Source organism: Melospiza georgiana, chromosome 23 (genome assembly GCF_028018845.1).
Source record: "Melospiza georgiana isolate bMelGeo1 chromosome 23, bMelGeo1.pri, whole genome shotgun sequence".
Taxonomy (NCBI): Eukaryota; Metazoa; Chordata; class Aves; order Passeriformes; family Passerellidae; genus Melospiza; species Melospiza georgiana.
Window position 1 is genome coordinate 4,296,582 of NC_080452.1, and position 27,831 is coordinate 4,324,412.

At 53.7% G+C, this 27,831-nt stretch overlaps 2 protein-coding genes across 6 annotated transcripts; both read left to right on the forward strand.

Moving 5' to 3' along the window:
- Positions 1-3,528: 3,528 nt before the first annotated feature.
- On the forward strand, positions 3,529-17,079 carry TMEM183A (transmembrane protein 183A). Of its 2 annotated transcripts, none has more exons than XM_058039625.1 (8): positions 3,529-3,629; positions 4,358-4,447; positions 7,287-7,439; positions 9,871-10,030; positions 11,428-11,608; positions 14,791-14,871; positions 15,489-15,644; positions 16,601-17,079. In XM_058039625.1, the coding sequence occupies exons 1-8, from the start codon at positions 3,533-3,535 to the stop codon at positions 16,784-16,786; spliced, it is 1,104 nt and encodes a 367-aa protein (XP_057895608.1). In that variant the 5' UTR covers positions 3,529-3,532; the 3' UTR covers positions 16,787-17,079. The 2 variants fall into 2 exon arrangements, with proteins under 2 accessions (XP_057895608.1, XP_057895609.1); XM_058039626.1 differs by having other exon boundaries at positions 9,874-10,030.
- A 98-nt stretch (positions 17,080-17,177) lies between these two features.
- Positions 17,178-27,628, forward strand: LOC131092757 (alpha-1,6-mannosyl-glycoprotein 4-beta-N-acetylglucosaminyltransferase-like). 4 transcript variants are annotated; one of them, XM_058039622.1, is made up of 5 exons: positions 17,178-18,196; positions 20,898-21,005; positions 24,647-24,773; positions 25,067-25,214; positions 26,157-27,628. In XM_058039622.1, exons 3-5 carry the CDS (start codon positions 24,666-24,668, stop codon positions 27,296-27,298), a joined length of 1,398 nt encoding a protein of 465 aa, XP_057895605.1. In that variant the 5' UTR covers positions 17,178-18,196; positions 20,898-21,005; positions 24,647-24,665; the 3' UTR covers positions 27,299-27,628. The 4 variants fall into 4 exon arrangements, with proteins under 4 accessions (XP_057895605.1, XP_057895607.1, XP_057895606.1 ...); XM_058039624.1 differs by lacking the exon at positions 25,067-25,214; XM_058039623.1 differs by lacking the exon at positions 20,898-21,005.
- Positions 27,629-27,831: the final 203 nt, after the last annotated feature.

The following is a 27,831-nucleotide window of genomic DNA, read 5'->3' on the forward strand; positions in this document are numbered from 1 at the left end:
ATACTGTGATACAGTTCTCAAATAGCAGTGATGAATAGGATAATCCAAGGAAAACGTTTTCAAGTAAAGAGGTGGGTGCAGACAGGAGCACCAGGATCTGGTTTATTGACTGCCATCCACATTAATTTGTATCCATTGCCTTAAGAACAGATGGATTAGGAGCAGCCTTTCTGTCAAGGAATGGCCTTTCCTGCCTGGAATGATCAGAAGTTTTCTCAATCAAATATGTTCCTCGCTGATAAAATGCTCTTTGTTTATTTAAGAAATGCTGAAAGAAATAGGGTCGGACAGGAAGGTTGCAGACGTACCAGCTCCTGGCCATGGCTGGGAAGCAGAAGGAATGTGGATTTCCTGGATTTGTCCATATTCCATGCTTTATCCTGCTCTGGACAGGCCCAAGAGCTGACTCCACAGCTGTGAAAACATCTCGCTGTCATTCCAATCCTCTCCTGAAGTTTTGTAGGAAAGGGGCACAAGTGGGAATGCAGCACTCTGGAGTGTTCAGAGTCATTGAGGGAGAATGGGGCAGGGCTGGGCTCTTTGGTCACTGTGTAAATCCCAAAGGAGGGGAGCAGGATTCCACCAGCCTGCCCAGTTTGCCCCAGCACTGGGCAGGACTCCAGCCAGCTCCTGGCAGTGCCCAAATCCTGTGAGCAGGGCACAAGCCCTTAGGGGGACACAGGCCCCAAAATCACCATCAGCCCCTGGGCTGCCAGTCACGATTTCCCTTTGCAGATCCCCTGGAACCAATTCCTCCCCCATGGGCTGGCACCACTCCTTCAGCAAGCTCTGAGCACTCATTTCAGCCCCAAAATAGCAAATGCAGTTTACAGCTGGTGGGCACCCATCACTGCTCCCACCACAGAGGTGTGGGTGGCACTGGGAGCCCGTGGTGTGGGCTGTGCTTGGGGACTGCTCAGTGGGTGTCTCCTGGGCATGTTCCAAATCCTCTGAAATCATCAGGATAAACTCTGACAACACTGTCTTTTTAGCGGCAGTGGCATTACTTTATCCTTGGCCAGGGTGTGTGTGGCCAACAGGGTTCCAGCCTCCCCACAGACAAAAGTACAAAACCTGTTCATGTGTTTATACATTTTTAGAAGAAAAAAAAAAAAACAACAAAAAAACCCCCAAACAAACAAAACAAAACTTCATTTGGTTTAGATTCCATAATTCTCTTATCATTCTCTTTCATTTAATACTATTCTATCCTCTACCGGTTACTGATTTCTCACTTCTTATGTTAATTAGTCCATCTTTTTAGTCTTTTTAGTAACTTTGGAAAGTAAGAACTGTTAACACATAGATGGAGTCTTGTTCGCCTCTTCTTTATCTTCAGGTTTCTGCAAAATGCCCCTGTAGCTCAGAAATTCAACATTCCAGATGTCCAACCTCACCAATATGTTCTGCTCTCCCTGGCTTTGTTCACTGAAGCATATCACACTTAGTTTATCAAAACTTCAATTTCAGTACTTTTCCCAATCTGTGCTCCTACAAAAGTGGCTCATGACAACTTTGCTAAATGCTGGAAAAGAGTAATTTAAGAATGACACACTATTTATAATTTATAGGTTATGATTAATTAAAGCAATTTATTTAAAAGTTAATGAAAACTATTAACTAAAATTATTATTTAAAAGTTTCATTGTTTCCAACAGAGGGTGCATCAGGGCAATCACCTCAGAGTTCCTCCCTTACTGGGAGCCCTGGGGGGGCCTCCAATCACTGCAGAACCCTTTTACTGGGGGGTCAATTTCCTCAGAGACCCTCCCTGCTGGGAGGATGGGGGGAATCCCCTCAGAGCCCCCCTGTACTGGGATGATGCTGGGAAGGGCAATCATTTCAGAGCCCCTCATTACTGGGATGACTGGAGAATGAAGTTACCTCAGGGGCTGTCCTTACAGGGAGGATGTGGGGGCAATTCCCTCAAGAGATCCATGTTCTGGGAGAACTGGGGACCCACTTACTCAGAGGGCCTTGTTACTGGGAGTACTGGGAAGCCAGTGTGTTTTAAGGCCTTTGTGGCTGGGAGGATAGGGGTCCCTTCACCTCAGGGACCCTCAGTACTGGGAGGACTGGTGTGTGGGGGATTCCCTCGAGCACCCTGGTTACCGGGAGGGGGCAGCTGCCTCACAGCCCCGCAGTACTGGACGGAATCCCCTTAGGACCCCCATTACTGGGAAGGCTGGGGCAGCCTGGAAGCCCCTCAGGGCCCCTGCTAACAGAGAACTGGGAGGGGGCAATCCCTCAAACACCTCCATTACGAGAGGGGCAATTACTTTATTGATCTTCATTACTAGGGGGGGATCTCCTCAGGGATCCCCTTGACTGGGGGGAAATCTCCTGAATTTGAACGGGAGAATCTCCCTGAAGTGCTCTTGTTACTGATAAGACTGTGGAGGGAGGGAGGGAGAAACCCTCAGGGACCCTCAGCACTGGGAGAGGGGGAATCTTCAGGGGTCCCCTTTCCTGAGAGCACTGCGGGGCGATCCCCTCAGCATTGGGAGAGGGAGAATCCCCTCAGGGGTCCGCGTTCCTGGGAGCGCTGCGGGAGGGTCCCCTCAGCACAGGGAGGGAGAATCCCCTCAGGGGTCCGCGTTCCTGAGAGCACTGCGGCGGGGTTCCCTCAGCACTGGGAGGGAGAATCCCCTCAGGGGTCCGCGTTCCTGAGAGCACTGCGGCGGGGTTCCCTCAGCACTGGGAGGGAGAATCCCCTCAGGGGTCCGCGTTCCTGGGAGCGCTGCGGGGCGATCCCCTCAGGGGTCCGCGTTACGGGGAGCACTGCGGGGCGATCCCCTCAGGGGTCCGCGTTACGGGGAGCACTGCGGGGCGATCCCCTCAACGCTGGGAGGAGGAATCCCCTCAGGGGTCGCCGTTCCTGAGAGCACTGCGGCGGGGTTCTCTCAGCACTGGGAGAGGGAGAATCCCCTCAGGGGTTCGCGTTACGGGGAGCACTGCGGGGCGATCCCCTCAACGCTGGGAGAAGGAATCCCCTCAGGGGTCGCCGTTCCTGAGAGCACTGCGGCGGGGTTCTCTCAGCACTGGGAGAGGGAGAATCACCTCAGGGGTCTCCGTTCCTGGGAGCGCTGCGGGGCGATCCCCTCAGCACTGGGAGACGGAGAATCCCCTCAGGGGTCCGCGTTCCTGGGAGCGCTGCGGGGCGATCCCCTCAGGGGTCCGCGTTACGGGGAGCACTGCGGGGCGATCCCCTCAACGCTGGGAGGAGGAATCCCCTCAGGGGTCCCAGTTCCTGAGAGCACTGCGGCGGGGTTCTCTCAGCACTGGGAGAGGGAGAATCTCCTCAGGGGTCCCCGTTCCTGGGAGCGCTGCGGGGCGATGCTCTCAGCACTGGGAGGGACAATCCCCTCAGGGGTTCCCGTCCCTGGGAGCGCTGCGGGACGGTCCCCTCAGGACTCGGTGTTATGTCACAGCCCCGGTGATGTCAGAGCGGCGCGCGGTGTCGCGGCGCTGACGCGGCGCGGGGCGGGCGCTGTGGCGCTGTCCCCGCTGTCCCCGCGGGGCCCGGCCGGACATGGCCCCGCGCGGCCGCCCCGCCGCCGCCGCCATGCCCCGCAGGGGCGCCCGTAAACGCCTCAAGTTTCGCGCCGACGACGTGTGCTCCGAGCGGGGTGAGAGCCGGGCCGGGCCGAGCCGGGCCGGCGGGGCCGGGCCTGGGCCGCGGCTGAGGGGGCCGGGGCTCATGAGGGGAGCGGCGCCTGATGGGGGGAGCGGGGATTGTGAGGGAAGGCGGGCCTGAGGTGAGCCGGGCCGAGCTTGGCCCTGCTGGTGCACGCCGGAGAGGAGGCCTGGGCCCGCATTAGGGCCCGGGGGAGGAGATAGTTAAAGGGCCTGAGCTTGGTCTGGGTGAGAAGGATGAGGGGAAGGAGGACGGTCCAGTCTCACCTAGGAGTGAGCTGAGCCCTCTCGGGTTTGTGCAGGCAGAGAGCTGCGTCCAGGCGAGATCCCCCAGGGGGGTTCTGGACGGATGTGTGGCAATAAGACCTCTTCGCCTGTGGAGGAGGAGCCTGAGAGCAGAGGATCAGCCAGGCTCGAGTTGGGCTGTGTGAGGGAGAATGGGATTATCACTGGCTGAGGTGGTGGGAGAAGGCGAATTGCACTGGGCTGGGTGGTGGCGTGGGTCCCCCGAGTCTGGTAGACTGATGGTCTGGAGTAGAGACTTTCTGGGGATTCCTGGCCTGCACAATCTTTGCTGAGGCTCATTTTCCTGCTTGTGCATCTCCTCCTCGAGCCTCTACTCCTCTGGGGACTGTTCCCTTTAGTCATCGTGACTCTTAGCCCTTTTGTCCCCTCCCCATAATCCCTAATCGCTGTGACCCCTGTTTCCCCCTCTCTGCAGTGACGGTGGCAGATTATGCCAACTCAGACCCAGCTGTGGTGAAGTCTGGGCGGGTGAAGAAGGCTGTGGCCAACGCAGTGCAGCAGGAAGGTGAGTCTGCCCTGGGGCCCCAGCCTTCCCCACACTGCCTTCAGGTTTTGCTCTGCATGACATGGGAAACTCCTCTTCCTTAAACTGAGAAAATTTGTTGTCCTTTAGTGCTGAAAATGAGCATGTGCTACTCTGTAGACAACCGGATGTTAAGGACTTAGACAGGAGGTTTTGCAGAAAGCCTGCTGCAAGAATTGCTGAGTCTTTGTTAGTGCCTGAAATGGAAAGGCTTGGGTGTCATCTACTGCTTGAAGCAGAAAATAACATTATAAAAACCTTTATTACTTTATTACCACATATAAAACTGTAGATAACTTTATTAGCAGGTAAAGTTCTTTGCCGGGGGAGTAAGGTTGTGATGGGTCTGTCAAACACATGTTGTGAGGAGGTCTTGGGAGGCTGTTGCTTTTTTTTTGGCAAACTTTGCAAAGATGGAGTTTTCCTGGAAAGGTAGTGCAGTATTTTGTTATCTGCTTCCTCCTTGTCTGGGAGCTTTCTGAGCTAACACACCCCACTTGCTTGAGAAATGGTGAGGTTTTGGCCTTTTAAATGTAGCTGTCACACGTGTTGGAGGTGGATGTTGTGTTGACAGGGATAACTGAACTTTTCATAAAGGAAAACTCTTGGTTTGCTGCTGAAACCTTGCACTGTTGGAGGCAGTATGCACTTGGCATAAGTGCCTGTCAGGGGCAGTAGTGCTCCTGAACATCCTCTTCAGCTGCCACTTCTCAAGCTTTTAAGATCAGGGCACCTCCCTGTTTTGTGGCCTCCTTTGTTTGGGGCTTCCCTCCTGTTCACCCATCTGTGTTCTGTCTCCTCGAGGCAAAGTCCAGCACTTATGCCAGCAAACTGCTGGTGTTCTGTTCTCCCTGCGCCCAGCATCATCTGCTTCATCCAGTTTATCGCCTTCCCTGCTGTGTTTCTGGCTCACCCCCACCTCACCCTGGTGCCTCCGGGTCACAGCAGTTCCGTGCCCACCCCTTTCCCAGATCTTTGCAGTGCAGTCTCAGGGGTTTCCCCTCCGGATTCAGGGATTCTCGGGATCTCTCCTCCCCCGCCCCGGGGCGGTGCTCCAGCCTTATCTGGCCCAGCCATGACCGTGCTGCAGCCTTATCTGGCCCAGCCTTATATCGGGGTGTGTCTCGGGGTGCCACGCGTGGGGACAGGAGCGCCGAGCTTTAGCCTTGCTGGGCTCCGAGTGAAGGCCGTGCTGGGCGTGGCTGCAGCGGGCAGGGCGCCGCCCACAGCGAGCATTCCGAGGGAGCCGCGGCCGGGAGGAATTTATCTGGGCTTCCTTCTTAATGCCCAGGATGGGGGGATTGCAACACTGAGGTGAAGAGAGGGTGCCTCTGCAGGGCTGCAGTGCAGCCATTCACTGCTCGCTGGACTCGTGCTGTTGGCTCAGAGGTTGAGTTTTCCTTAGCAGAGTGGGCTGGACTCTTCTTCTGAACCCCAGTCTGAGTCCCTGTCAGGTTTGTCCTCCTTGCTTGCCTGTGTTTGATGTCCTAACTCACTGTCATTTGTGTTGCCACCTATTCCACTCTCTTTTTACCTATGAAAGGTCATGTAGAGACGGCAGGGGGAAAACAACTGCCATGAATACATCCAGGTGCCAGGAAAGCCTCCAGTTTCAGAACAGACTGTGCAAAGTGAGGTAGAACTGGTTTAGCAAAGCACTGAGGTGTGTCTAGTCGGTGGGTACAATCAAGCCCTGTCTGAAGACTGTCTTTCCATCTGCTGTCTTTTCATTCTAAAACCTTGTTTGGTGGTTAGAAATGAGAATATTTTTCACCTGAGTTTATGTTTGGTTTCTTGTTGTTGTTTTGTTTTTTCTGCTACTCTGTCTCTGATTAAAAAGCACATTTTGCTCTTCAGTGGCTCTGGTGACTGCAGTGACTGGAACTGGGATGTTTAAAACCTTCCTGGGCCTCAGTTTGTGCTGAGTAGAAAAGCTTGAACACTATAAGCCTCCTCTGACCTCACTGGTCATGTTCTATTCTTCACCCAGTTTGTTGGGTTGAAATTCAGCTCTCGAATGAGTTTCACAGCTGTTAGCCTTCGTGCTGCTGTGGCAGTGCTGGTCTCTGTGGCAGTGCCACACACAGCTGTAATGCAGGACCACACCTTTCTTTTTCCAAGACTGTCATTACTGACTTTCATGTGTATTTTTCTGCCCTAATGAGCCCTCAGTTTACAGATCGAGTTTTAAAAAGAATATTTCTGAACAGAGATATGTCTAAGCATGTCCCCAGATACAGGAAAAAGCCAGCCCCAAGCTCCAGCTGACTCAGCTGGCTGTTTTCCTCACTAGGCCAGGGCCTTCCCCTTCACTAAATTCCAGGGTAAGTGGAACTCCTTTGCACTTGACACTGAGTTCCAGCCCAGTGGATTGTGTCAGCAGCCACAGGAAGGTTGTCCTGCTGCAAAGGGAGTGAGTCTTCTCCATGTTCATAAAACAGTTCCAGAGCAGGTGCTGGCTCCAGGCTGAACATGGCCATGCAAAGCAACTCTGCTGTTTAGGAAAACCAGTTACCCTTTATAAAGAGGCCGTTGTTTTATTTGGAGTTCTAAATAGCTTCAGCTAAACCAGTGGGATCTGCATAATGTGCTGGTAATCATCCTCATTGTTCATTACTTAAAACAAGCAGCTGAATAATTATGTTTCCCATTCACTCACCCCTGCTAATCTTTCTCTGACAAGGTAATCCTTGAGCTCAGGATTTACTTGCTTGTGTCACTCACCAGAAAGCTTTAAGGCAGTGGTTCCACTGAAGCATCTCCTGAACTTGGATCACCTTTTCCTCTCTGCTGTTGTACTTACTGTTGCTTTTCATTCCAGTAAAATCCCTGTGTGGTTTGGAAGCTTCCTGTGTCCCTACTGAGGAAGTTCTCTCCGTGTCAGGGGAGTCCTGTGACAGCAGTGATGAGATGGATACCAAGGAGAGCATCAACGGGAGGGCTGCAAGGAAAAAGAAGAGCAAAAGGCACAAAGGTGTGGTCACCTGCGGTCCTGGGGCTCTGTGGGCTCTTGCTACATGTCCAGCGTGGGGGGTGCTCATGCTGGGGATTTACAGGATGGTCATGGGGCTCTTGGAGCATTCTGGAATTTGTGTGTGCACAAAGAAATGCCAAGGGTTTAGTCACTTGTAAATCTGCTGGCACTTGGTCACAGCAGCTGTATTTGCACAAAGGCAGAGCCTGGGGCATGAAATCAGAGCCCAGAGAGCTCCTTGCTTTTAACAAACATCCCTCAGTCTTGGAAAACAAACACTGCTATTTCAGAGTTGTGCAATTGTGCCACTGGATATGTTGCTTCACTGAACACGGGGTGGTGGCAGCAGGTTTGCTTTGGGATTGAAGTGCTGCTGTCCATGATGCATTTGTTGGCAAAACACTAGCTCTGTTTTCAGTGTTTCCAGGGCTGTGGTTTGTTACAAATGGATTTAAAGGGCTCTTTTCCCAGCAAGGAAGTGCATTTGATCCTACTGGCACCTTAATACATTAATTCAAGTGAGATGTATCCTTGAGCATTTGCACTTTGTGCAACTCCATAGAAATCCATTGACAATGCAGTGTAAGCATCAAACATCTCTGCTGGACTGGGGAACCCTGCAGAAGTTTCTAGTATCAGGTTGCTTTCAGGTTGAGAAGCAAATTTTGACCAGTTTTCTTGAGCTTAATAGCAATTTATGTAGCACGTGATCATCCATCCACCACAGACTGAGGGTGAACAGCACTTCCTCTGGGAAGGGAGTTAAGAGAGGTTAATCTCTTTTATTAAGGCATCCTTCAGAATCCTGGCAAAATAATATCTGAGTGGCTGGAGCTGTGAGTCTGGGAAGACAATATTCTGTTCTACCACAGCCTTGTCTTGTTTCTGCTACACGTTTAGGGAGGAAAAAATGGTGATAGAATAGTGATGCTTCTGGCTGCCTTCTGAGTTCAGCAGTGTGGAGTTTGGTGGCTTCTTGAGCCAGAGCTGACCCAGCAAAATGGGTGTAGCAGCTCATTGTGGGTGTGCCTGCCATAAATCTGAAGTGCTGTGGGGAAGTGATCGCATCCAGAGCTTTCTTTGGCAAGTATCATATGAGGATAAAGCACTGCCCTTTGTATTAACCTGCTGTCTCAGCGTTAGATCTGGCACCCTCAAGTTCCCAAACACCTCTTCTATGCCAGAGATCTCACAGCAGATTTTCCTATTAGCGCTGTGCACAAGTTGTGTTTTCCTTTTCTGTTCTTAACCTTCCTAATGCTCAGTATTGTTCACCTACTCTAAAACTATTTTTTGCTCCTAAAGTTGGAGCAATGTGTGTGCAAAAAAAATGTGGTGTAAACTACAAAACACTCCAGGAATGAAAGGAGTGTGAGCCCTCAGTTCTGGCTGAGCAGTTCTGACACCTCTAAGAGGAACAGGCCATTCTCTCCATCTGAATTGCATTAAAAGTTCTATCCAAAAAGTTTTAATGAAATAAGGAGATTTAAGAAAAGAAGCTGATTGCCAGATGCAGAACAGAATTTCCCTCCCTGACAGAGCTCCTACCAAAATATTGTGACCACTGGAACAAAGACCTGACAAGCCTGGCAGTACCAGTGATCAGGGTCTTCATGTGTGAAGCTATTTTAGTGACCGGTTGAATGTACCCTTTCCATTAAAAATGCAGGAACTTGGCCCTCCTTTATGTGAAGTTGCTTCTTTATTTGACATCCAATTTTTATTTCTCAACTTCAATGTGGTATTTCAGCTGTGCCAGGGTCAGGCATCAAAACAGGGTCCAGAAAAGGCTTTGTGGTTTCCAGCCTTGCACACAGCACTCAGTTGGACAAGATGCTGAACAAAATGACCTAATTCTGTATGCTTTGAGCTGAGCTGCTGGATTAGAAACCTCCAGAGAACCCTTTCACCCTGAATTCCTTTATGAATCTGCCACTTTGCCCTCTTGTGCAGCAGGGATAGCAGTGGCAGGTGTCCAGCCCAGGGGAGGTGTCTGGCTGTGTGGACACTGATGGCAGTGGGAGCAGGGCCACTGAGGCTGTGCACACTGGGGCCTGGGCTGTCCCTGGATGGGAGTCAGGGGCCCTCGTGTGCTGCCAGGTGTGCAGCATCTGTCCCTGGGTGGGAGCTGGTGCAGAGGGGATGTCCAGGTGTGCAGCATCTGTCTCTGGGTGGGAGCTGGTGCAGATGGGATATCCAGGTGTGTCCCTGGGTGGGAGTTGGGGCAGATGGGATGTCCAGGTGTGTCTCTGGGTGGGAGTTGGTGCAGATGGGATATCCAGGTGTGTCCCTGGGTGGGAGTTGGTGCAGGTGGGATATCCAGGTGTGTCTCTGGGTGGGAGTTGGTGCAGGTGGGATGTCCAGGTGTGTCTCTGGATGGGAGTTGGTGCAGATGGGATGTCCTGCACTAATCCAGCCGCGTTGCCTTTAGAAGATGCTGAAGGGGGAGGAGGAGAGGAATATCCCATTGACATTTGGCTGCTCCTGGCTTCCTACATCCGCCCTGAGGACATTGTCCGGTTCTCTCTCATCTGCAAGAAAGCCTGGACTGTCACTTGCACTGCTGCCTTTTGGACCAGGCTCTACAGAAGGTGAGACTCTAGAGGGTTTTAAAACCGGTTGTGGGAGGTTTCAGTAGAGAGCAGTTCTCTGCAGAGCTGGAAATAAGGGAGTAATTCCCTTTAGGCCTGGGCCTTGTGTTTGCACATTGACATAGTGATGTGGGCCTCTCTTGTGGAATATTCTTATCCCTCAAGGACAAGCTGGGAGAGCTGGGGTTCAGCCTGGAGAAGAGAAGGCTTGGGGAAAACATCCCTGTGACCTTCCAGTACCTTAAGAGGGCTTAAAAAGGGGGGCAGAGGGACTTTTTATCTGGGTCGATGGTGACAGAACAAGGAGTAATGATTTTAAACTCAGGGCAGAGAGCAGGGTTAGATTGGATGTTAGGAAAAAATTCTTAACTGTAAAGGCAGTGAGGTCCTGGCACAGATTGCCCAGAGAAACTGTGGCTGTCCCATCCCTGTAGTGTCCAAGGCCAGGTTGGAGCACCCTGGGATAGTGGAAGGTGCCCCTGCCCATGGCAGGGGGTGGAATGAGCTGAGCTTTAAGGTCCCTTCCAACCCAAACCATTATAAGATTCTAATATCACATCTGCTTTGGGTATGGAAATGGATCTTTGTGGTGTATTCCAGTATGTTCCCTGTAAAATCTCAGAGCTTTGTGTCCTTTTCTGCTTGCCATGGCCCAACACTTGTATATATCAACCTGTCCAAGTGTGTATGGCAGGGTCAGTGCTGAAAAGCAAACATCATTGATGGACAACTTGCCGTGCCTCAAGCTCTAATCATAGCCACCTCCCTGTAATTTGGGAGTTTTGGAGCTGTACAGTGACAGGAGTAAGTGAAAGCAAGGGGGCCAAAGGGGTGGTCAATGCTTGATACAAATGCTTCTGTCCCAGTACATGCCACTGGGATATTCCTTCAGGAGAGAACATTTTCTTTATCACAGCTCTACCTGTTGCCCAGGAGGCACAAGCAGCAGGGGCGCAGAGAGTGGCTGTGGTCATCCTTGCCCTGCCACTGGTTTTTTGTGTGACATTCCCTAGCAAAGGCTCCTTTGGAATGTGATAAGTAACAGCCCTTGAGTGCAGGTGTTCAGGCTGCTCAGGCAGTGCTGAGAGCTGCAGTCAGCTCAGCTGAAGTCCCTGGGAACCTGCAGCAACCTGCAGCCCTTTGCGCAGCCTGCAGCTACATCTCCGGCTGATCTCTGGGCAAACTAGAAATTATTGGGAATTGTAGTAGGATGTGTGGGCTGGAAGCCTGCCTGGTGCAGGTCAGGGCTTTGAGGCTGCCTGTGGTGTCCTGTCAGCAGCACAACCCCATCAGAGCCCTCAGGGCTGAGCAGGTGCTGTGGTCAGTGAGATGTGTGTGGGGAGTGTTCCCTGGCAGGGCTGCGGCCCCGCGCTGACGCTGTGGCTGTGGCTGTGCAGGCACTACAGCCTGGACGCGTACCTGCCCCTGCGCCTGCGGCCCGAGTCCATGGAGAAGCTGCACTGCCTGCGCGCCTGCGTCATCCGCTCCCTGTTCCACATGTACGAGCCCTTCGCCGCCCGCCTCTCCAGGAACCCCGCCATCCCAGACAGTACTCCCAGCACTTTAAAGAATTCCAGAGTAAGTGGCATCACTGAGCAGCTGTTTTCTGTTGGTTTGGTTTTTTCTTTCTAGAAGAAAAACAGATGATATGGAGATGGTCGCCAGTGAAGCTGGTGTAGGATGGTCGCTAACTGGGTATTCTCAGTGGGATTTGTAAAAGTGGGCTGATTACTTGTACGTGTAGAGTTACTCTTTGGAGTAACTTCTGCTTAAGTCCTATACTACACCATTTTAACCAGCAAAAGGATCCTGGTATCACTGGATATGAGAACTGCCAGGGATGTTTGCAGCTTCCCTTCCTCTGATCAAGGCTCCATAGGATTGGCTTTTATATGTTTTGCTGTATTCTGACACTGTCTGCCAGAGAACATCTCTCTGTAACAGGCCTCTGGAGAGCTCAGGAGTGACACTGATGCCAGGAGTTGTGTCACTCTGCTTTCCTGCAGGTCGTTCCTGGTCTGGTGTGTGGGTGAGGTGGGGTGGTGATGCTGGGGTGAGCATGGCAAATATGCAGAGCCTGTGTCTGCTTTGGGACTGGGCTGCACTTGTGTTGGGCTGTGAAGGGCTTGTCTGTGGTGTGGGCTGGTAATTCCCTGTGCTATCCCAGCTTGGAGCACTTGCATATTATTCCTCTTTAAGTGCTGTTGACCATTAACTCTGAAATGCCTTTGTGTCTCTTGTTTGGTTTTAACTTGCGACTGGCCGATAATCTGTGAGCAGCTTAAGCAATGATGTGAGTTCTCCACCCTCCAAATCCTAGGTTAAAAACCTGTTGAAAAAGGTTTCTGGAGCCAAACTGAAGTGGGTTTCATTTAGGAGTTGTTCTTTCTTTTCTATTCAAAATAGAGGAACCTCATCTATCTGTACATGACATCCCACCTTTCTTCCTTCCTCTCCCTGTCACAGGCTGTCCTAGGCTCGGGGAGCATCCAGCAGCACACAGGAGGTGGTGCTGCAGCACAGGAAAAAGCACATGGCTCTGTGTGTGTGGCCTTATCTCTGCATCCAGAGCTCCTTGTTCTCTTCCTGAGTCCCCAGGCTGGGGATCTTCATTCTTGCCAACTGAAAAAGCAAGACACTTTGAGGACATTTCAGTAGTCCTGAGCCCGAGCTCCCACTGCTCATGGCTGTAGGAGGAGCTGGACCCCCAAGGTGGTGCTGGCAGGGTCGACATTTCAGAATTCCTGGTGACATCATAACGGCTTTGGTGCCCACTGCTAGTGCTTCTCCTGTACTAACAGTTGGAGGAGCATCCTTTAAGTGTAGTCTTTCATTGTTCAGCTTTTAAAAAAGGAAATTAAATGGGGACGAGTCTTTGTCAGAGCAGTAGAGGTTTGACCTAACCCCTTGCAGCATGAAAGAGCCACCCTGAGTCTGGTCTTGCTGTACTACTGCACTGCAGGACTCTGAGCTGCACTTGTGTGACTGTACACACAAATCCCTCAGCACAGAGGGTTTGGAGGAGGACCTGGCACTGCCTCCCCATGTTCTGGCTTTCCTGGGCTTTGGTTGTACCTTTGTGGGTTGCTGACACTAACAGCAATGCCTACCTAAACTGCATGTGGCTAGAGGAGAGCCCAGCCCCAAGTGTGATCCAACCTAGCTTTTCCTCTTTAATTTCCTTTTTTCTTTCCCTAGCCTAGCTTGTGTGGGACACTGGAGCCGTTATGGTGTCAGCAGAGGTGTTTGCCCTTTAAAGACACCCCATTATTTTGGGCGGAGCGGCCCCGCACGGCGCGTCTGAAGGGCAGGACGGCTGACCCGAGGACGACATCCTCTGCCCCTTAGGAGGTACTGACCTTTTGTCCTTCACTACTTGCCATGACCAAACAGGTTGCTAGACCAGGCTGCCTCTGCAGGTGAACTACAAATGCCACTGGTGGAGTTAAACTCAGCAGCATCTGCTGCTCATCTTGAGTTAAAAGATCTGGAGAATGCTTTTATTGGAAAAAACTTGAGGGCTGCTTCCTCCCAGGTGGAGGTTATTCCATGCATGTTTCTGAGCTTTACTCCGCAGAGCTTTGTTGTTCACCTCATGAAGATTGTGGAGAAAAAAGGTCTTTTAAGGACTTGCTTATGAATGTGACTCAGAGTTGAAGTTGAGGGTCTTGTATCCCCCTTGGTCTCTTCAGAGCCTCTGTGATGGAGGCTGGCTCTGGCTTTGTTTTATTAGGATCACTCCATCCTGGAATGAAGTTAAATGTGTGCTTTGCCCTGCAACCCAGTCAGGCCTTCTCTCTTCAGGAGAGACTGTGTACGGATCACAGGGAATACTCTTTACCCACATTATTCCTCCTTTACCTGCTGACACTGATGAAAGATAAGACCAGCTGTGTTGGGCTGGCATCTGTGGTTTGGAAAAGCTTTGTGGGATGGCTGGACTGATTTGCCAGGTTCTTTGCTTGGCTGTTGAAGGCTGGTTGCTTGTACTGTGACTGGTAGGCTGGGATTTCCCTCCTGCAGGAGTTTTTCTGAGCCTCCTGCTCTAGAACAAGCTCCTGGGCTGGAGCCTGTGGCCCACAGAGTGATAACCAAGTGAAATTGGAGCAGTCCTGATGTATATCTGCATGAGAGGGCAATGCTGGTTATCATTGCCCTCTGAGGCTGGTTCAGGCTGGTTTCTCGTTTTCTTTGGAAAAGAGACAGAAGGTTGGTCAGACTGTGCTGTCCTGGCAGTGGCTTTGGACTCGAAATGATGACAGTCAGTGCTGATAATGGCAAGGTCAGGGTCTCCATTTGACACCACAATGGCTTAGGAACTTCTTCGTCCATCACCTCATAGCTCATGTGGTCTTTGTATTTCCCTCTGGATCCTTTCCTTCTCAATCCTTACTCTGTTCTCTGTTGTTCCTCGCTTTAACCTTGTTTGGAACCCAGTTTAATGGGAGTTGCTGGTGGGTAGAGGGAATGGGTGAATCTGCACCACTTACACCTGCCCTAGGAAAGGGACAAATGGCACATCAGGATTTTGCTGTTTGGCACATCAGTGACTCCATGCTGCATGAGGAGTTGGCCAGCTTGAAACTGGGAGATCTACACTGCTGAGAAGGTTCTTTGAACATAATCAATTTGAATAAGTGGCGCCTAATTGCTCCTATGTAATTGTGTTTTCAATTGGAAGCCTTTATGATCTGTTAAAACTTTTTTAAAGTGGTGTTTCTAAGGGTTTCATAATTTTGTGTTTCTTTTTTCCACCCCAGTGTCTTCTTTTCTGGTGCAAAAAGATTGTAGGGAACAGACAAGAAGCAATGTGGGAATTCAACTTCAAGTTCAAAAAGCAGGTATGAAAGACCCAGATCAGCTGTGACTTTTGTTTGAAGTAGAAATTATTTTTCTGGGGAGTAGAAGGGAAGTGGAAACTTTTTGTCCATTCAGAGAATAAATGCAAACAGATTTCCATGGTAAACTAAAGCATGTTGTAGAACTACACTCAGTTTTCAGTCTGTGTTACCAAGACATTTAGAATCCCACATTTTTATTTCCTCCTTCAGTATCCTTTCCCTGCTATGAGATGTGGATCATCACTACTGATTGTTACCAAAAACCAGACTGTCTGACTGTAGTGGTCAAAATGTTGACCAAAATCTGAAACTTCTTGTTATGGCATTGCCAAGATTTCTCAGAGAAGTGAAGACAGCCAGCACTGCCAGGGAAAGCCTCCAGTAGTGGGTGTTGGGAGAAGCCAGTAATTTCAGGCAACCTTGGGATTTGTGCAGCTTTCCCCTCTAAAGAAATGGGTCTGAAAATTGTCCATCCATAGTGATGGCATTTTGTTGTTATTGTAACACTGCCCAAATACCTGGGGAGGAGGAGAGACCCTGCCAGGCCACACTGGGGAGGAGCAGCCAGGCCCAGCAGAGGTTCCTGCTTTGCTAAATCGGCCTCTCTTTCTTTCAAGTCTCCCAGATTGAAGAGCAAGTGTTGCAAAGGTCTCCAGCCCCCAATCCAGTATGAGGAAGTGCACACAAACCCAGATCAGGATTGCTGCCTGCTGCAGATCACCACCTTCAACTTCATCTTCGTGCCAATCGTCATGGGCATGACCTTCACCTTGGTGAGTGGGAGAAAGCTGCCAGGCTCTGCAGATGATGCTCCTGTAAGGACATGAGAGGGCACCTGGAATCTCCTGTGTTGGAAGGGACCCACAGGGTCCCCTATTCCTGGCCCTGCACAGGACAACCCCAAGAATCCCACCCAGTACCTATTTTGGGCTGTATAAATCCTACTGTTCTATCAGCAAACCAGTTCTGGGAATCATATGGTTAATAAAGAGAGGAAGTGCTCAGAATCTGGGTTTAACTTCTCCATTTCCCCTGTTTGGTGCAGTGAATAGAGAGGATGTAGAGAATGTTCCAGGAGCTGTGGTTAGGCAGTGTCTGGCCCCAGGTCAGTTATCAGAACTGCAGCAGGTACAGGAGACAGGGAGCAGTACAAGTGGAGGTCTGCCCCTCACAGGAATATCTCTTTATGGCAGTAAATTCTGAGAGGAAAATCCCACATGAGCAAACTCTTTGATTGTGTGTTTGGTCCCTGATTGGGAGTCAGGGTTTCAGAAGTGGCCAGTGCTCAGCAGAGGTTCAGTCTGGCCTCACTGAGGAGTTGGGCAGTGAGTTCCAGACTTCTCCTGACAGCCATGTGTTTCCAGGTTCACTTAGAATCAGAGTCATAAAATTATTTGTATTAGAAAAGACCTTTAAGATCAGTCCCAGCACTGTCGTGTTCACCTCTAACCCATGTCCCAAGTGCCACATCCACAGGCCTTTTGAACACTGCAAGGGATGGTGACACCACCACTGCCCAGGCAGTTCCAGTGTTCTTTTACAGCCCTTCCAGTTTCCAGCATGATTAATTGGGGCTGCCAGCCAGCCAGCTGGTTTGGACAAGAATGAGAATGTGACTGTGAAACACCTTGTACGACTCAGAGGAATTTATAAAGTCTAGAAGTGTGGTGTTGAGAGCTCTCTTGGTCACTGTGACTCTCTGAAGCAGCTCTGCTCTCCTCTCTTGCAGTTCTCCATCTCGGTGAGCACGGACATGCGGCACCACCGCGTGCGCCTGGTGTTCCAGGACGCGCCCGTGCGCAACGGGAAGAAGCCGCGCGTGGAGCAGGGGGTGCAGGTGGTGCTGGACCCTGTGCACAGTGTCAGGCTCCTGGACTGGTGGCACCCACAGTACCCCTTCTCCCCAAAGGCTTAGTGCTCTCCTGAGGCTGCAGGAGCCCACAGGGGACTGAATCTGGCAGGCTGAAGAGAATTTCTAGGAACCAGGAAATCCTATTTTTATTTCTGAAATAAATTCTGCAGTCTCCTTGCAAGTGGTTGAAGCTGCTGAGCTAGTTTGTATGTATATAACTTCTGGTCAGTAATGAGCAGAGCTGAGTGTAAAGCAGAAACTATTTGTAAACACACTTTTATGTAAAATTGACATTTTATGATTTGAAAGGAGCTCCCTGGAACTGTTCATTTAAAATCCTTTTGGTGCTAATCAAAGTGGTCTTGTGTTCTGTTGTTTGGGAAGAGTAGGAGGTTTTGCTTTCCAAGAACTTTCCTTTTTGCTTTCCAGGAACAATCAAGAAACAAAATCCATGTTTGTTTTACTGCAGCAGGATTGTGTTCATGCACAGTGTGATATTTCAGTGTCTGAGAAGCAATGAGCAAGACAGCAGTGATCAACAATAATCTTAATTCCCAGCCCAGCAGATACCAGTTTAAGGAAAGAAAAAGAAAAATAAATTATCAAACAAAGGAATTACTTGAAGAGGAGTCTTAAGGCAAAAGTATGTAAAGGTACTTAAGTTCTCACACTGGTGTTTTTCTTTGAAAAGAAGATCTAAACTTTTAAAACCAGAAGGTGCTTTTCAGAGAATATAAACAGGGAGGGAGAGGAGAGGACAAACTAAAATAACTGAAGCAGTGATGAAGTGATGAAGGACTCGACTCTGTCTTTTCAAAGAGCAGTGCGGAAATCGTTTCTGTTGAAAGCCCCCAAGCAACCACTGCTTTTGACTCAGTAAATTGATTTCTGTGAGGAAGAAGCAACCATGAAACTTCCTGTGGCTCTGGGCTGACTGAGAAGTGAGGGGTGCAGGGGCTGGGCCTGTCAGACACGTGGTGTGACCAGAAGGAACCTGGCTGGAGGTTTAATTGAACACGTGGCTTCCTGGGGAGGTGCAGAGGAGGTGCTGCAGGGCAGGGGAGCAGCTGTGCAGATACAGACCCTGGACTGAGCTTTGCTGCTTATCAGATATCAGCCTCTCAGTCCTGCTGCACACCACATCTGGTCCCAAGCAGGAGGAACACTACTTGTCCATGTAGAGTGTTCAGTGAAGCTCCTGAAGGAGAGGGAGTTCTGCCATCTCGGTTTGGACTCGGTGGTCTTTGAGCTCTTGGTGGGTCCCTTCCAGCTCAGAATATCCAGTAGTTCTGTGACCCCACATGACCCTGGTGTAGCTGCCCAGAAGGAGTTTCTTGTAAATCACCACTAAGGACATCTGCCCTGACCTTGGATCTCTGTTGGAGACTCTTCATGTTGACTTCAAACACATTTGGGACAGCTTCTGCCTCACAAGTTCCCCTTTCCACCACTGCTGAACTGTTGATGCCACAGGTAAGTTTTGAAGTTAAGTTGGTTTATTAGAGATAAAGGGCAAGGAAAATGTGCTGTCCCTGTGCACCTGGGGCTGCCATGTCAGCAGAGCCTGGGCTGTGTCATGGTTGTGGTGCAGGAGAGGCAGGACAGGTTCGGGGCTGGAGCTGTGTCTGAGGACTGCAGGGGCTCTGTCCCCAAGGAAGCTGCTCCAGAGCAGTGGGGGACAACAATCTGCCTTTTGCTGTGGGGTTAAACACCACTGAACTCGGGGACAGTGAGCTCATGCAGTAAAACGTGGTCAGGCTGCACTTTGTGGTTGTCTTGGAGGGTGCTTCAGGCTGTTTCCTGCTAATTGCCTGAAAACTCATCATGATGCCATGGCCATGTGCCTGGGGATTGCTGTTGATGCAGGGTGTGGAGGGTGGGAGCAGAGTTGGTTCCTGGCTCAGGCTGATGGCAGGAGCATGGAGCAGGCTGGTGTCTGTGTGAGGCTGTGCCCTTACCTGTGGGGAGCTGCTTGGGCTGAGGGGCTGGGAACGGCAGCCCGGGCCCTGCTCTGGCTCCTGTGCAGAGCTACAGAACAGCTGCTAGGCTGTGTGTTCCTGCCACCTGGCACAGCAGGAATACCTTCTCATCAGGCATATGGCACATCCAGGGCTCCGAGGTGCTCGGCAGCTCCAGAATTCCCTGGCTGACCCTGGGTGGCACAGGCTGTGACAGCAGGAAGCAGGTGGATGGGATGTTTCCTGCTACCAACAGACTTGCTGGATTCAGATATGGATATTTAGATACAGATGCCCCTAAGCCAGAGGTGCCTCTTCCAGGCCAGGCTTTTGGTAGGCTGAAATGTATAAAATGTACAAGAACAATTCTCAGTCTTTCCCTTTACAAAGCTTCTGGTGATCTGGTGCTGGAGCTGTGCTGATCAGCAGTGCTGGCAGGAATTGGGAACCTGTTCTGATCCGTGTTGGGAGGATGGGGAGTGGCAGGGGTGCTGTGGAGGGGGGATTCTGCCTCTGTGTAGAGCTGCAGGTACAGATGTTCTCCTTGGTCCTTACCCAGAGCATCAGACCCTGAACCCTGGGCTGAGGTTTGCTCAGTGAGGAAGTGCCACCAAAGCTCAGCCCCCAGCAGGGGATTTCCACCCTGGCCCCTGAGCCCAGCCTCTCTTGAAGCTTCATTGCCAGAAAAGTCCTCTTCAGTGTCCTCCAGGATGGGATGCAGTGAGTCCACGGGCAGGAGTGGCTGTGGTTTGGTGTCCCCCATTTCTGTAGGACACAGCTCAGAGGGGTCCTCAGTGATCTGGAAATGGAGCCCCAGATCAGCATCATGGTGCCTCTCCCTGTGCTCTCCCTGCTGTGTGAGGCCCCGTTCTACCTTTGCCTTGTCCTGCTCCTGAATAATGGAAGGGCTGTAAACAGATCCTGCCTGGCTCTCTGGTTTCCTAGGGGAGACAGGAAGACTTGGCCACCACGCTCACTCTGCTCCTGTCCTTGTCAGGATCCGGTGTCCAACAGGAGCTGAGCTCAGTAAGGCAAGGCTTGGGGGCTTGGGGAAGGGGGCTAGGCCCTGCTTTGGATTCCCTTGTGCCTGTCCCATCCCAGTCCCTCTGCTCTGGCCTCAACTGGGAGAACTGCTCCTCCCTGGCCCTCTGAGATGGGCGTGCCTGTGCAGCCATGGGGCCTGCTCAGAGCAGCTTTTGCACCTGGGGCTTCTCTTTCTTCTTCAGCTTATTCTAAAGCAAGCAAAAATGTGCCTTCTAGCCTCATTTCAGCCACCTCCCTGTTTCCCCTGGTCAAATATTTTGGTGAGCAGAGCATGTTTGGGTTTGAGGCCAGAGGGAGGTTTGAGAGCAGCCTTTGGTGCCAGGCTTTGGTTGGTTCCTGGGCACTGGGGCTATGCTGTGGCCCTCACAGGGTGGCAGGTGGAGGGACCCTTTTTCAGCATCCAAAAACCATTTGGGACTTGCTCTATAGCACAAAGGGGGGAACTGGATGAACTGGCCAAGGCTGGGCTTGTAGCACTTGCTTTGAGGGCAAGAGGAGCCAGGATGTTTGCCTGGGCACCAGGAGCTGTGTCCTAGCTGGATTCCTTTCCTGCTCCAGGCCTGCTCGTGGATGTCCCCGGGGAGGGTCAAATCCTGCCCTAGCACTGCACCCTGAAGCAGCCTGTGAGGACCAATGGGGAATTTGGTGGCTCTCCTGCTCCCCTTGGCAGGGCAGGCTGTTCTATTGGCAGGGCTCTGCACCCCCAGGGCTGTGCAGGGTGTAACAGCCCTCCCCCTCTTCCTTTCTGCGGGGGCAGGAAGGACCAGATTTCCTTCCTGTGCAGGAGTGGGGGTCAGGGGCAGCTGGTGAGAAAAGCCCTCCCCCTCCTGCAGCTGCTGCAAGCCCCACAGTCCTTCCCACCCTGGGCCACTGAGCAGCAAAGCTCTGCTGGGCTGCACCGTCCCAGCTGCCTTGGCCCTCCTGGAGTCCTCCAGCCCCTGCCCAGGTGGGAATCCCAGACTGCCTTTGCTGCAGAGCAGGTGGGGTGTCCCCACTGAGCCCCTGGGACCCCACGGGGACAGAGCCACTGCCACCCCACCATAGGAATGTAAGGATTTAAACCCAAATGATGTAGGAAAAGCGAAAGCCAGCGGATCCGGGAACCTGGGGATGTCTGTTCTGCCTTCCCAGCACCATCACCTGCTTCCTGCTCTGCCTTCTCTCTCTCACAGAGGAATTCCAGGCTCCATGTGCTCCCACAGGAGCAGCTGGGGCTGGAAGTTGTCATGGGGGATTTGTAGAAGATGGAGCTTGGCAAGAGATGTGAGGTCTCTCTGAAGGTAGGAGAGGTCCAGGCCAGCAAGGAGAGAAGGGAAATGGGATCCACACTTTGTGTGAATAAATTGGGGGAAGGGAAGGGAAGGGAAGGGAAGGGAAGGGAAGGGAAGGGAAGGGAAGGGAAGGGAAGGGAAGGGAAGGGAAGGGAAGGGAAGGGAAGGGAAGGGAAGGGAAGGAAGGGAAGGGAAGGGGTTTCCTCTCCATGGGGCTGCTGTGGGAAGGAGCTGATCTGGTTGGGAGCTGGGGACAAGCGATGCCATTGATGATTTATGGATGCTTCAGAGCCATGTTCCTGCTCTGGGTCTGGAGGAGGGAAGCAGTGGGAGAAAAGGCTCGGAGGGTGGAGGAGTTGGGAACAAACCAACCACAGGGCTGCAAGGGCCCTGTGTGGCCCACATTGGTTCACTGGGATGAAGGGGCTTCAGCAGGGGCTTCATTCCCAGCCCAGCTGCGATGCCTAGTGCTCCAGTGAGGAGCTGGAGTGTGTGGGGAATCTGCGGTGTCCCGGGGCTACATCCCGGGTGGGATCCAGGTTCTGCCCTGCCCCAGGGTGCCAGGCATGCAGTTCTGGCTCTGCGGCCCCAGAGGTTTTTGCTACCTCAGCACAAGAGCTGGAAAAGAAATGGGCAAAAAGCTGTGCCAGCTCCGTGTCACCAGCTCCTGGCTCGGTGAAGTGTCAGGTTCGTGCCAGAGTTTGGGACGCTGCGGCTTGGCAAGAGCCCCCAGCGGGGGTTGCTGCTGCCCGGGTGCCTGGAGCTGCCTGCGCGGATGGAGTCGGTGGGGCACAGCTGATGCCATCCGGGGCTGCCGGTCGGCGAGGCTGTCGCAGGTGCCACGGCGGGCTAGGGACCCCTGGCCCGTCCCACGCGGGTCCCCGCCGCCCTGGCCGGTTCTGCGAAGCTCCTGGGACCGAGGGCGCCGGCGGACGCTCCTCCTCTGCGGGAGGCAGGCAAGGACTCGGGGTGGGGCTTTGCCGAGCGAGAATCCTGAGTCCGGCCAGCCCGGGGAAGTTGCCAGGAGCGAGCGCCCCGGAGAGGCGAGGCTGCCGCCCACCCGTGAGTGTCTGCCCTCGGCGGGTGCGTGCCGAGCGGGGCTGGCCAGGAGCCACCTCCTGCTGCCGTGGGAGCGGGTGTGAGGGCAGGGGCTGGGCTGGGGGCGCCCCAGCTGTCAGCCATAGGGACAGGATCGGTGTAAGTGTCCCTCCCTGCTGGGACCTCCCTGTGCTGTGGGACACCTGAGCTGACCGAAAGCTTTGGCCTCCGGAGCCGTGTGCTGCTAGAACAGGGCATTTCCCCTCCTTTGTCCCCGTGGGACAACCCCTGGAGGAGAGAACTCAGGTACAGTGGGGCCAGGCCCCGGCCTGACTCCCACAGCCCCAGTGGCCACAATTTGCCCACGGGGGACGTTGTGCTGCCACAATTTGCAGTGTCTCCCACCCATTTCTGGTGCTGGGTTCCATCCCAGCCCTTTCCACCCCGGGGACCCTCAGGGCGGGGCACTGAGCTGTGCTGCAGGAGAGCTGGTGTTTACCCTGCTGGGTGACACAGCCTTCGTCTGTGCCTCAGTTTCCCCCAGCATGGAAGGGCACTCCTGGCAGTGGGAAGGGAGCCCTGGCTGTTCCCTTTTCCTTGTGCAACCGGCCCTGCTCTCCCCAGTGCCGGCGGAAGCAGCTGGAGCTGCCTGCACACCGGGAGCTTCCTCGGAGCCCCGCGGGACTGAGGCTGGGAATGGACTGTTCCTCCCCCCTGTTTGGCTCCAAGCATGAGGGCTCTCAGCTCCTCCTGGCCAGTGTCCCCACAGCAGGGTGGCTTTTGGAGGCATCTGCAATGGAGTGCTGGGCTGTGGGGAAGGTGCATGAGGTGCTTGCAGCAGAGTGGGGGGACAGGGATACTGGCTGGAGGCACTTTGAGCTGAAGCAGGAGGATGCTGCACCCCCGGTTGTGCCCACTTACCTGGCTGCCTGCATGGAGGCACGAATCCAAAGCCCAGTTAGGGGGCTAATTATGGGGCTGCACTCATTACCTTCTGTTCTGTGCCGGTGACCCCTGTTCCCCATGGGCTGCCTGCTCCTTGGGTGAAGCTGCTGCCTGTGAGAGCTGGGGGTGCTCAGCAGCATCTTGTTTCCCATGCAGGATGGGCCGTTGGCAGCCAGACATTCCCCAGCAGCCAGAAAAACCTTTGGCCACCCAGAATGGCCAACGCCCAGCCTGGCATGTGGCCAGGCCTCACCCTTCCCAGCTTATCCCGTCGCCCTGGTTGTAGATCCTGGAGGTCCAGGCCTGGAAATCTACGTCCAGGGTGGCACCAGGCTGTGATGTCCCTGTGGCTCCGACAGATCCCTAATTCTGTTCCCCCCTGAGCTAGTGAGGTCCCCCATGTCTCCAGAGCTGTAAGGGATGGAGAGGCCACACTCTCTGCTGGGACCTGGACGGAGAGATTATGCAGCTGCAGGAGCCGGTTGTCTCTCCGGCGGGCCAGCACTGCCCTGCCAGGCTCTGGCTCCGTGTTTATCTCCGACTGAGCAGCCGTGTCCCTGGGCGGGGTCAGCGCTCCAAGGGCGCAGTGCCTGCCGATCGGATCGGGGCACCTGCTCGGCACCAGCCTCTTGGGGAGCTCACAACCCCTCCAAAGGACTCTGGGCACAAGAATGAGGGTTCTCCTTAAAACAAGCCCAGCACACGCTTCAGGGCAGCGGCCCCAGAGGTGCTGTGCTCCGGTCTGTGGGGCCTGCGGGTGGGCTCGGAGCACAGCGGTGCTGCACAGCTGCACAGCAGTGCTTGGGGCAGGAAAGTGTTCAGGGCACCGTCCTAGGAAGCCCAGCCTTGGTTTGGGAAGGCTTAGGAGGGTCTTTCCTCCACGTTTGCAGTCAAAGCTGCTTTGACCAAGCCAAGTCACTGTAAACAGCTTGGATAGGGCTCAGGATGTCTGCCCCATGAGGCTGGGCACTTGCCCAGGCTCAGCTGCTTCTCTTCCAGGGCAGCACTGTCATATTTATAATGGAAAAATCCCAGGCAAACACAGGAGCCTTTTAGCCTCCTGCCACACCTCTGCTACAATGTACATCATCTCAAGTTCACTGCAACTTGCTTGACACTGTCCCCTCAGGGACACTTTTCTTGTCCTGCCAAGCAGGGGATGGGACTGGGACAGGGCGAGCTGGTGCCTGCCTGGAGGAAGGTGGTGAGCTGCTTCCTCCTCACAGCTGGAAGAGCAGCCTGGGCCCATTTGAGACCTGAGTGTTTCCCAGGGCTTGGTGACAAATCCTGGGGCGTTGGTGACTGTTCGTGGGGTGTCCCCATGACCCGAAAGTTTTTTCTGAGGCTCTGTCACCTGCAGTTCTTCTGCTTCCAGCTCCGGGGTGCTGCTTGGGGTGTCTCAGGGCAGCCGAGGTGTCCTGGGGCTGGTTTGGGGGGGATTTTGTACCTGGCTGATTTTGTCCTGGTCAGGTTGGGGTTTCCCTGTCCCTGCCTGCCCAAAGGGGACAGTGCACAAGTGTTCCCTGATGCCCCATGGCTGCTCTCACACCTGTGTGTGCTCGGGCAGGGGGTCGGTCCCAGGGGTGTACCCAGGTGGTGTCCCACTGTTCCGTCCAGGGGGTGCTGGCTTTCCCCAGGCTGTGCCCTGATGTGTCCCCTCTCCCCAGGCCTCAGCCAGCAGGGGCCATGCGATGCTCCCTGAAACGCTCCCTCACGGTTCTGCTCGCTGTCTCCTTCCTCCTCCTCCTCCTCCTCCTCCATGGGAGCAGCCGGCAGGAACAGGATCCCCTGGAGGTGAGTCCCCAGCCAGAGACATCCCACTGGAGAGGCTAGTGGAGCATCCTCTATCCCTTCCTGCCCCACATGAACCCCAACCTCAGCTCTGCTCTCTTCCCTGCCCCCTGTCACCCCAACACCCCCCACCTTCTCCTCTCCCTCGGGTTGCCCTGGGCAGATGGACCCCCCTGAATCCAGGAGTTGGGAGCACAGGACAGGGGCTCCCCTTCACTTCTGGTTCCCCCTCTTGTCATCCCCCCTTGCTGCATGGTGCTCTGGGGTGTGACCTGTTGCCTGTGGCTCCCATGCAGGTGCAGCTCAGGGGCCTGGCTCCCGACACGATCCTGCAGCTGCTGCAGCCGGGGGGAGCCCAGCACATCCTCAGGGACACAGCTGAGCTCTCTGCACTCCACAACATCTCCTACCAGCTCCTCGCTGGCTCCCCGGCTCCCCGAAAAAGTGAGTGGTCCTGGACCCTGAGGGTGTGCACATCTGTGTGTGCACAGCTGCACGTCCCAGCACAGACCTGCCCCCTGAGTGCTGCTGGGGCAGGGGGGAGCTGGGTCCTGCCTTTTTGGGTGGGGACCTGCCCACAACCTCCACAGCCTTCACTGCTCACTCTGGGGATGGAGGAATTGGGGAAGCTCCACGCAGGGTCCAAGTTTCTGCACCTTGGGACTGGGTGACTGCAGGTGTTTTGGGCTTCCCAGACCTCTCTTTGGGGGTTGCTGAGATCCCATCTCCCCGGGGTTGAGGTTCCAGTGGAGATGGTGAGCTGGACCACTGGGACAACCCCACAGTGTGGGAGGAGTGGGCCAAGCTCTTAGGCAGGTGCACAAGAAGCAATTCCCATGCAAACCCTGTGGGAAGCAGCCCAGGACAACCTGTGAGGCTGTGCAGGAACCAGCACAAGAATGGTGCTGTCCCAACCATCAGCAAGAGAAGCTGAATCAAGGCAGCCACTGCTGGGCCATGGGGAGGACACAAGGTGCCTGATCCTAGTGTGGGTGCATCTCCATGTGGTGTGGAGTGGGGAACGCTTCCAGGATGTGCAGCCATACCAATAAGCCATTTCTGCCCTATAGACTCTCTCTCTGCACTGTTACTTGCCTAGATTTGGCTTTTGTTAAGGTGTTTTTCAGGAATATTTCTTCAGTGGAGCCCCTGCCTCCTCAGCCTGCCTCTTGCTGCCATTTGGGCCAATTTTGGGCCTCTCCTGAGATGCTGAAGGCTTCAGCTTCAGGAGGGAGACAACAGCCTTACACATGGGGTTACAGCCCTGCAGGCTGGCCACGGGAAGAGATTTTTTGAGCCCTTTCATTTCATCTTGAAGGGGAGAACATCACTGTGATGATCCCAGGTCAGCCCTCTGCCTGTTCATGCCTTTCCTTTGCCTTGCAGAATTCCTGGCGGTAGGAATGGCATCTGTGCAGAGGCCACGTGGTTTCTACCTCCTGGCCACACTGCAGTCCCTGTTCAGCCAGTCCACAGAGGAGGAGCTGCAGGAGATGGTGGTGGTGGTGCACCTGGCTGACACTGATCCTGGCTGGAACGTGCGCGTTGCTGCCACCATCGCCCAGAAGTTTGCTCGCCACATCCTCCTGGGCCGCCTCCTGCTCATCCACGCTCCACCTGAGTTCTACCCCACCCTGGAGGGCCTGAAGAGGAACTTCAACGACGCAGAGGAGCGGGTGAGGTTCCGCTCCAAGCAGAATGTGGACTATGCCTTCCTGCTCGCCTTCGCCGCCAACCTCTCCTCCTACTACCTGATGATCGAGGACGACGTGTGGAGCGCCAGGTCCTTCCTGACGTCCATCCGCAGGGCACTGGCTTCCCAGGAGGGCTCCAGCTGGGCCACCCTCGAATTCTCCAAGCTGGGCTACATCGGAAAGCTCTACCGCTCCAGTGACCTTCCTCGCCTGGCTCACTTCCTCCTCCTCTTCTACCAGGAAATGCCCTGTGACTGGCTGCTGGTCCACTTCCGCCAGCTGCTCACCCAGAAGGACGTGATCCGCTTCAAGCCATCCCTCTTCCAGCACATGGGCCTCTACTCCTCCTTCCAGGGCACTGTCAACCGGCTGAAGGACGAGGATTTCCAGGCCGATGCCTTGGACCTCCCAGACAACCCGCCGGCATCCCTGTACACCAGCATGTCCATCTTTGAGAACTATGAGCCCCTCAAGGCCTACAGCTTGGCACAGGGCTACTTTTGGGGCAAAGACCCAGCAGCTGGCAGTACTTTTACCATCGTGTTCCAGCAGCCAGTCCGAGTGCGCCGTGTCCGGGTGCGCACGGGCTCCGTGGAGCGCCCGGGCGATTTCCTGCGCGCAGGGCTGCTGGAGCTGGGCCAGCGCCGCGACCGTAGCCGCGACTGCTCCTCCTACGTCCCTGTGGGCTCCTTCAAGAAGGGGACCCTGGAGCAGCAGGGCCTGGAGAGTGTGCTGCCTGGGCCCGTGGAGTGCGTGAGGATCCGGGTGACCCAGGACCAGAGTGAGTGGCTCATCATCCAGAGCATCGACATCTGGACCACAGCAGGCAATTGAGCACAACACCTGTGGCAGGATGTCAAAGCAGCTGGATTTGGTTCCTTTATTTTTCACATTGCCTTTCTGGATAAGAAATTAAGTTATTGGCTCTCACTGCTCCGTGTGTGGAGAGATGGGAACCACTGCTGTGGGCTGCAGATGGGTCTAGGAGCAGGGCCCATCAGAATGTACCTGCTGGGGGATGCCCCAATGAGCCAAGGAGGGGGCACAGGAAGGGGAAGGTGCTTGGGAATTCAGGGCTGAGCAGTAGAAAACCTTTCCTCCCGGGGAGGATGATGTACAGGACAAAGCTGATCAGCTAATTAACAAACCAAATAATTCATCAGGCAGTGGTTTGGTTTTTTTTGGAGCCTCTCCACACCTTACCTGCTATAACTTTTCTAACTTTTTTCCAAAACTCTCAATTTCTAATTCCCTTCTCTCTGATCCCATTTCCTAGCTGCTCCTGGAGGAGTCAGGAGAAAGTCTGGGGGTGCTGCTCACCAAACCCTTCACCCTGCAGGCTCAGCAAGCTCCCACTGGTGCCCGGC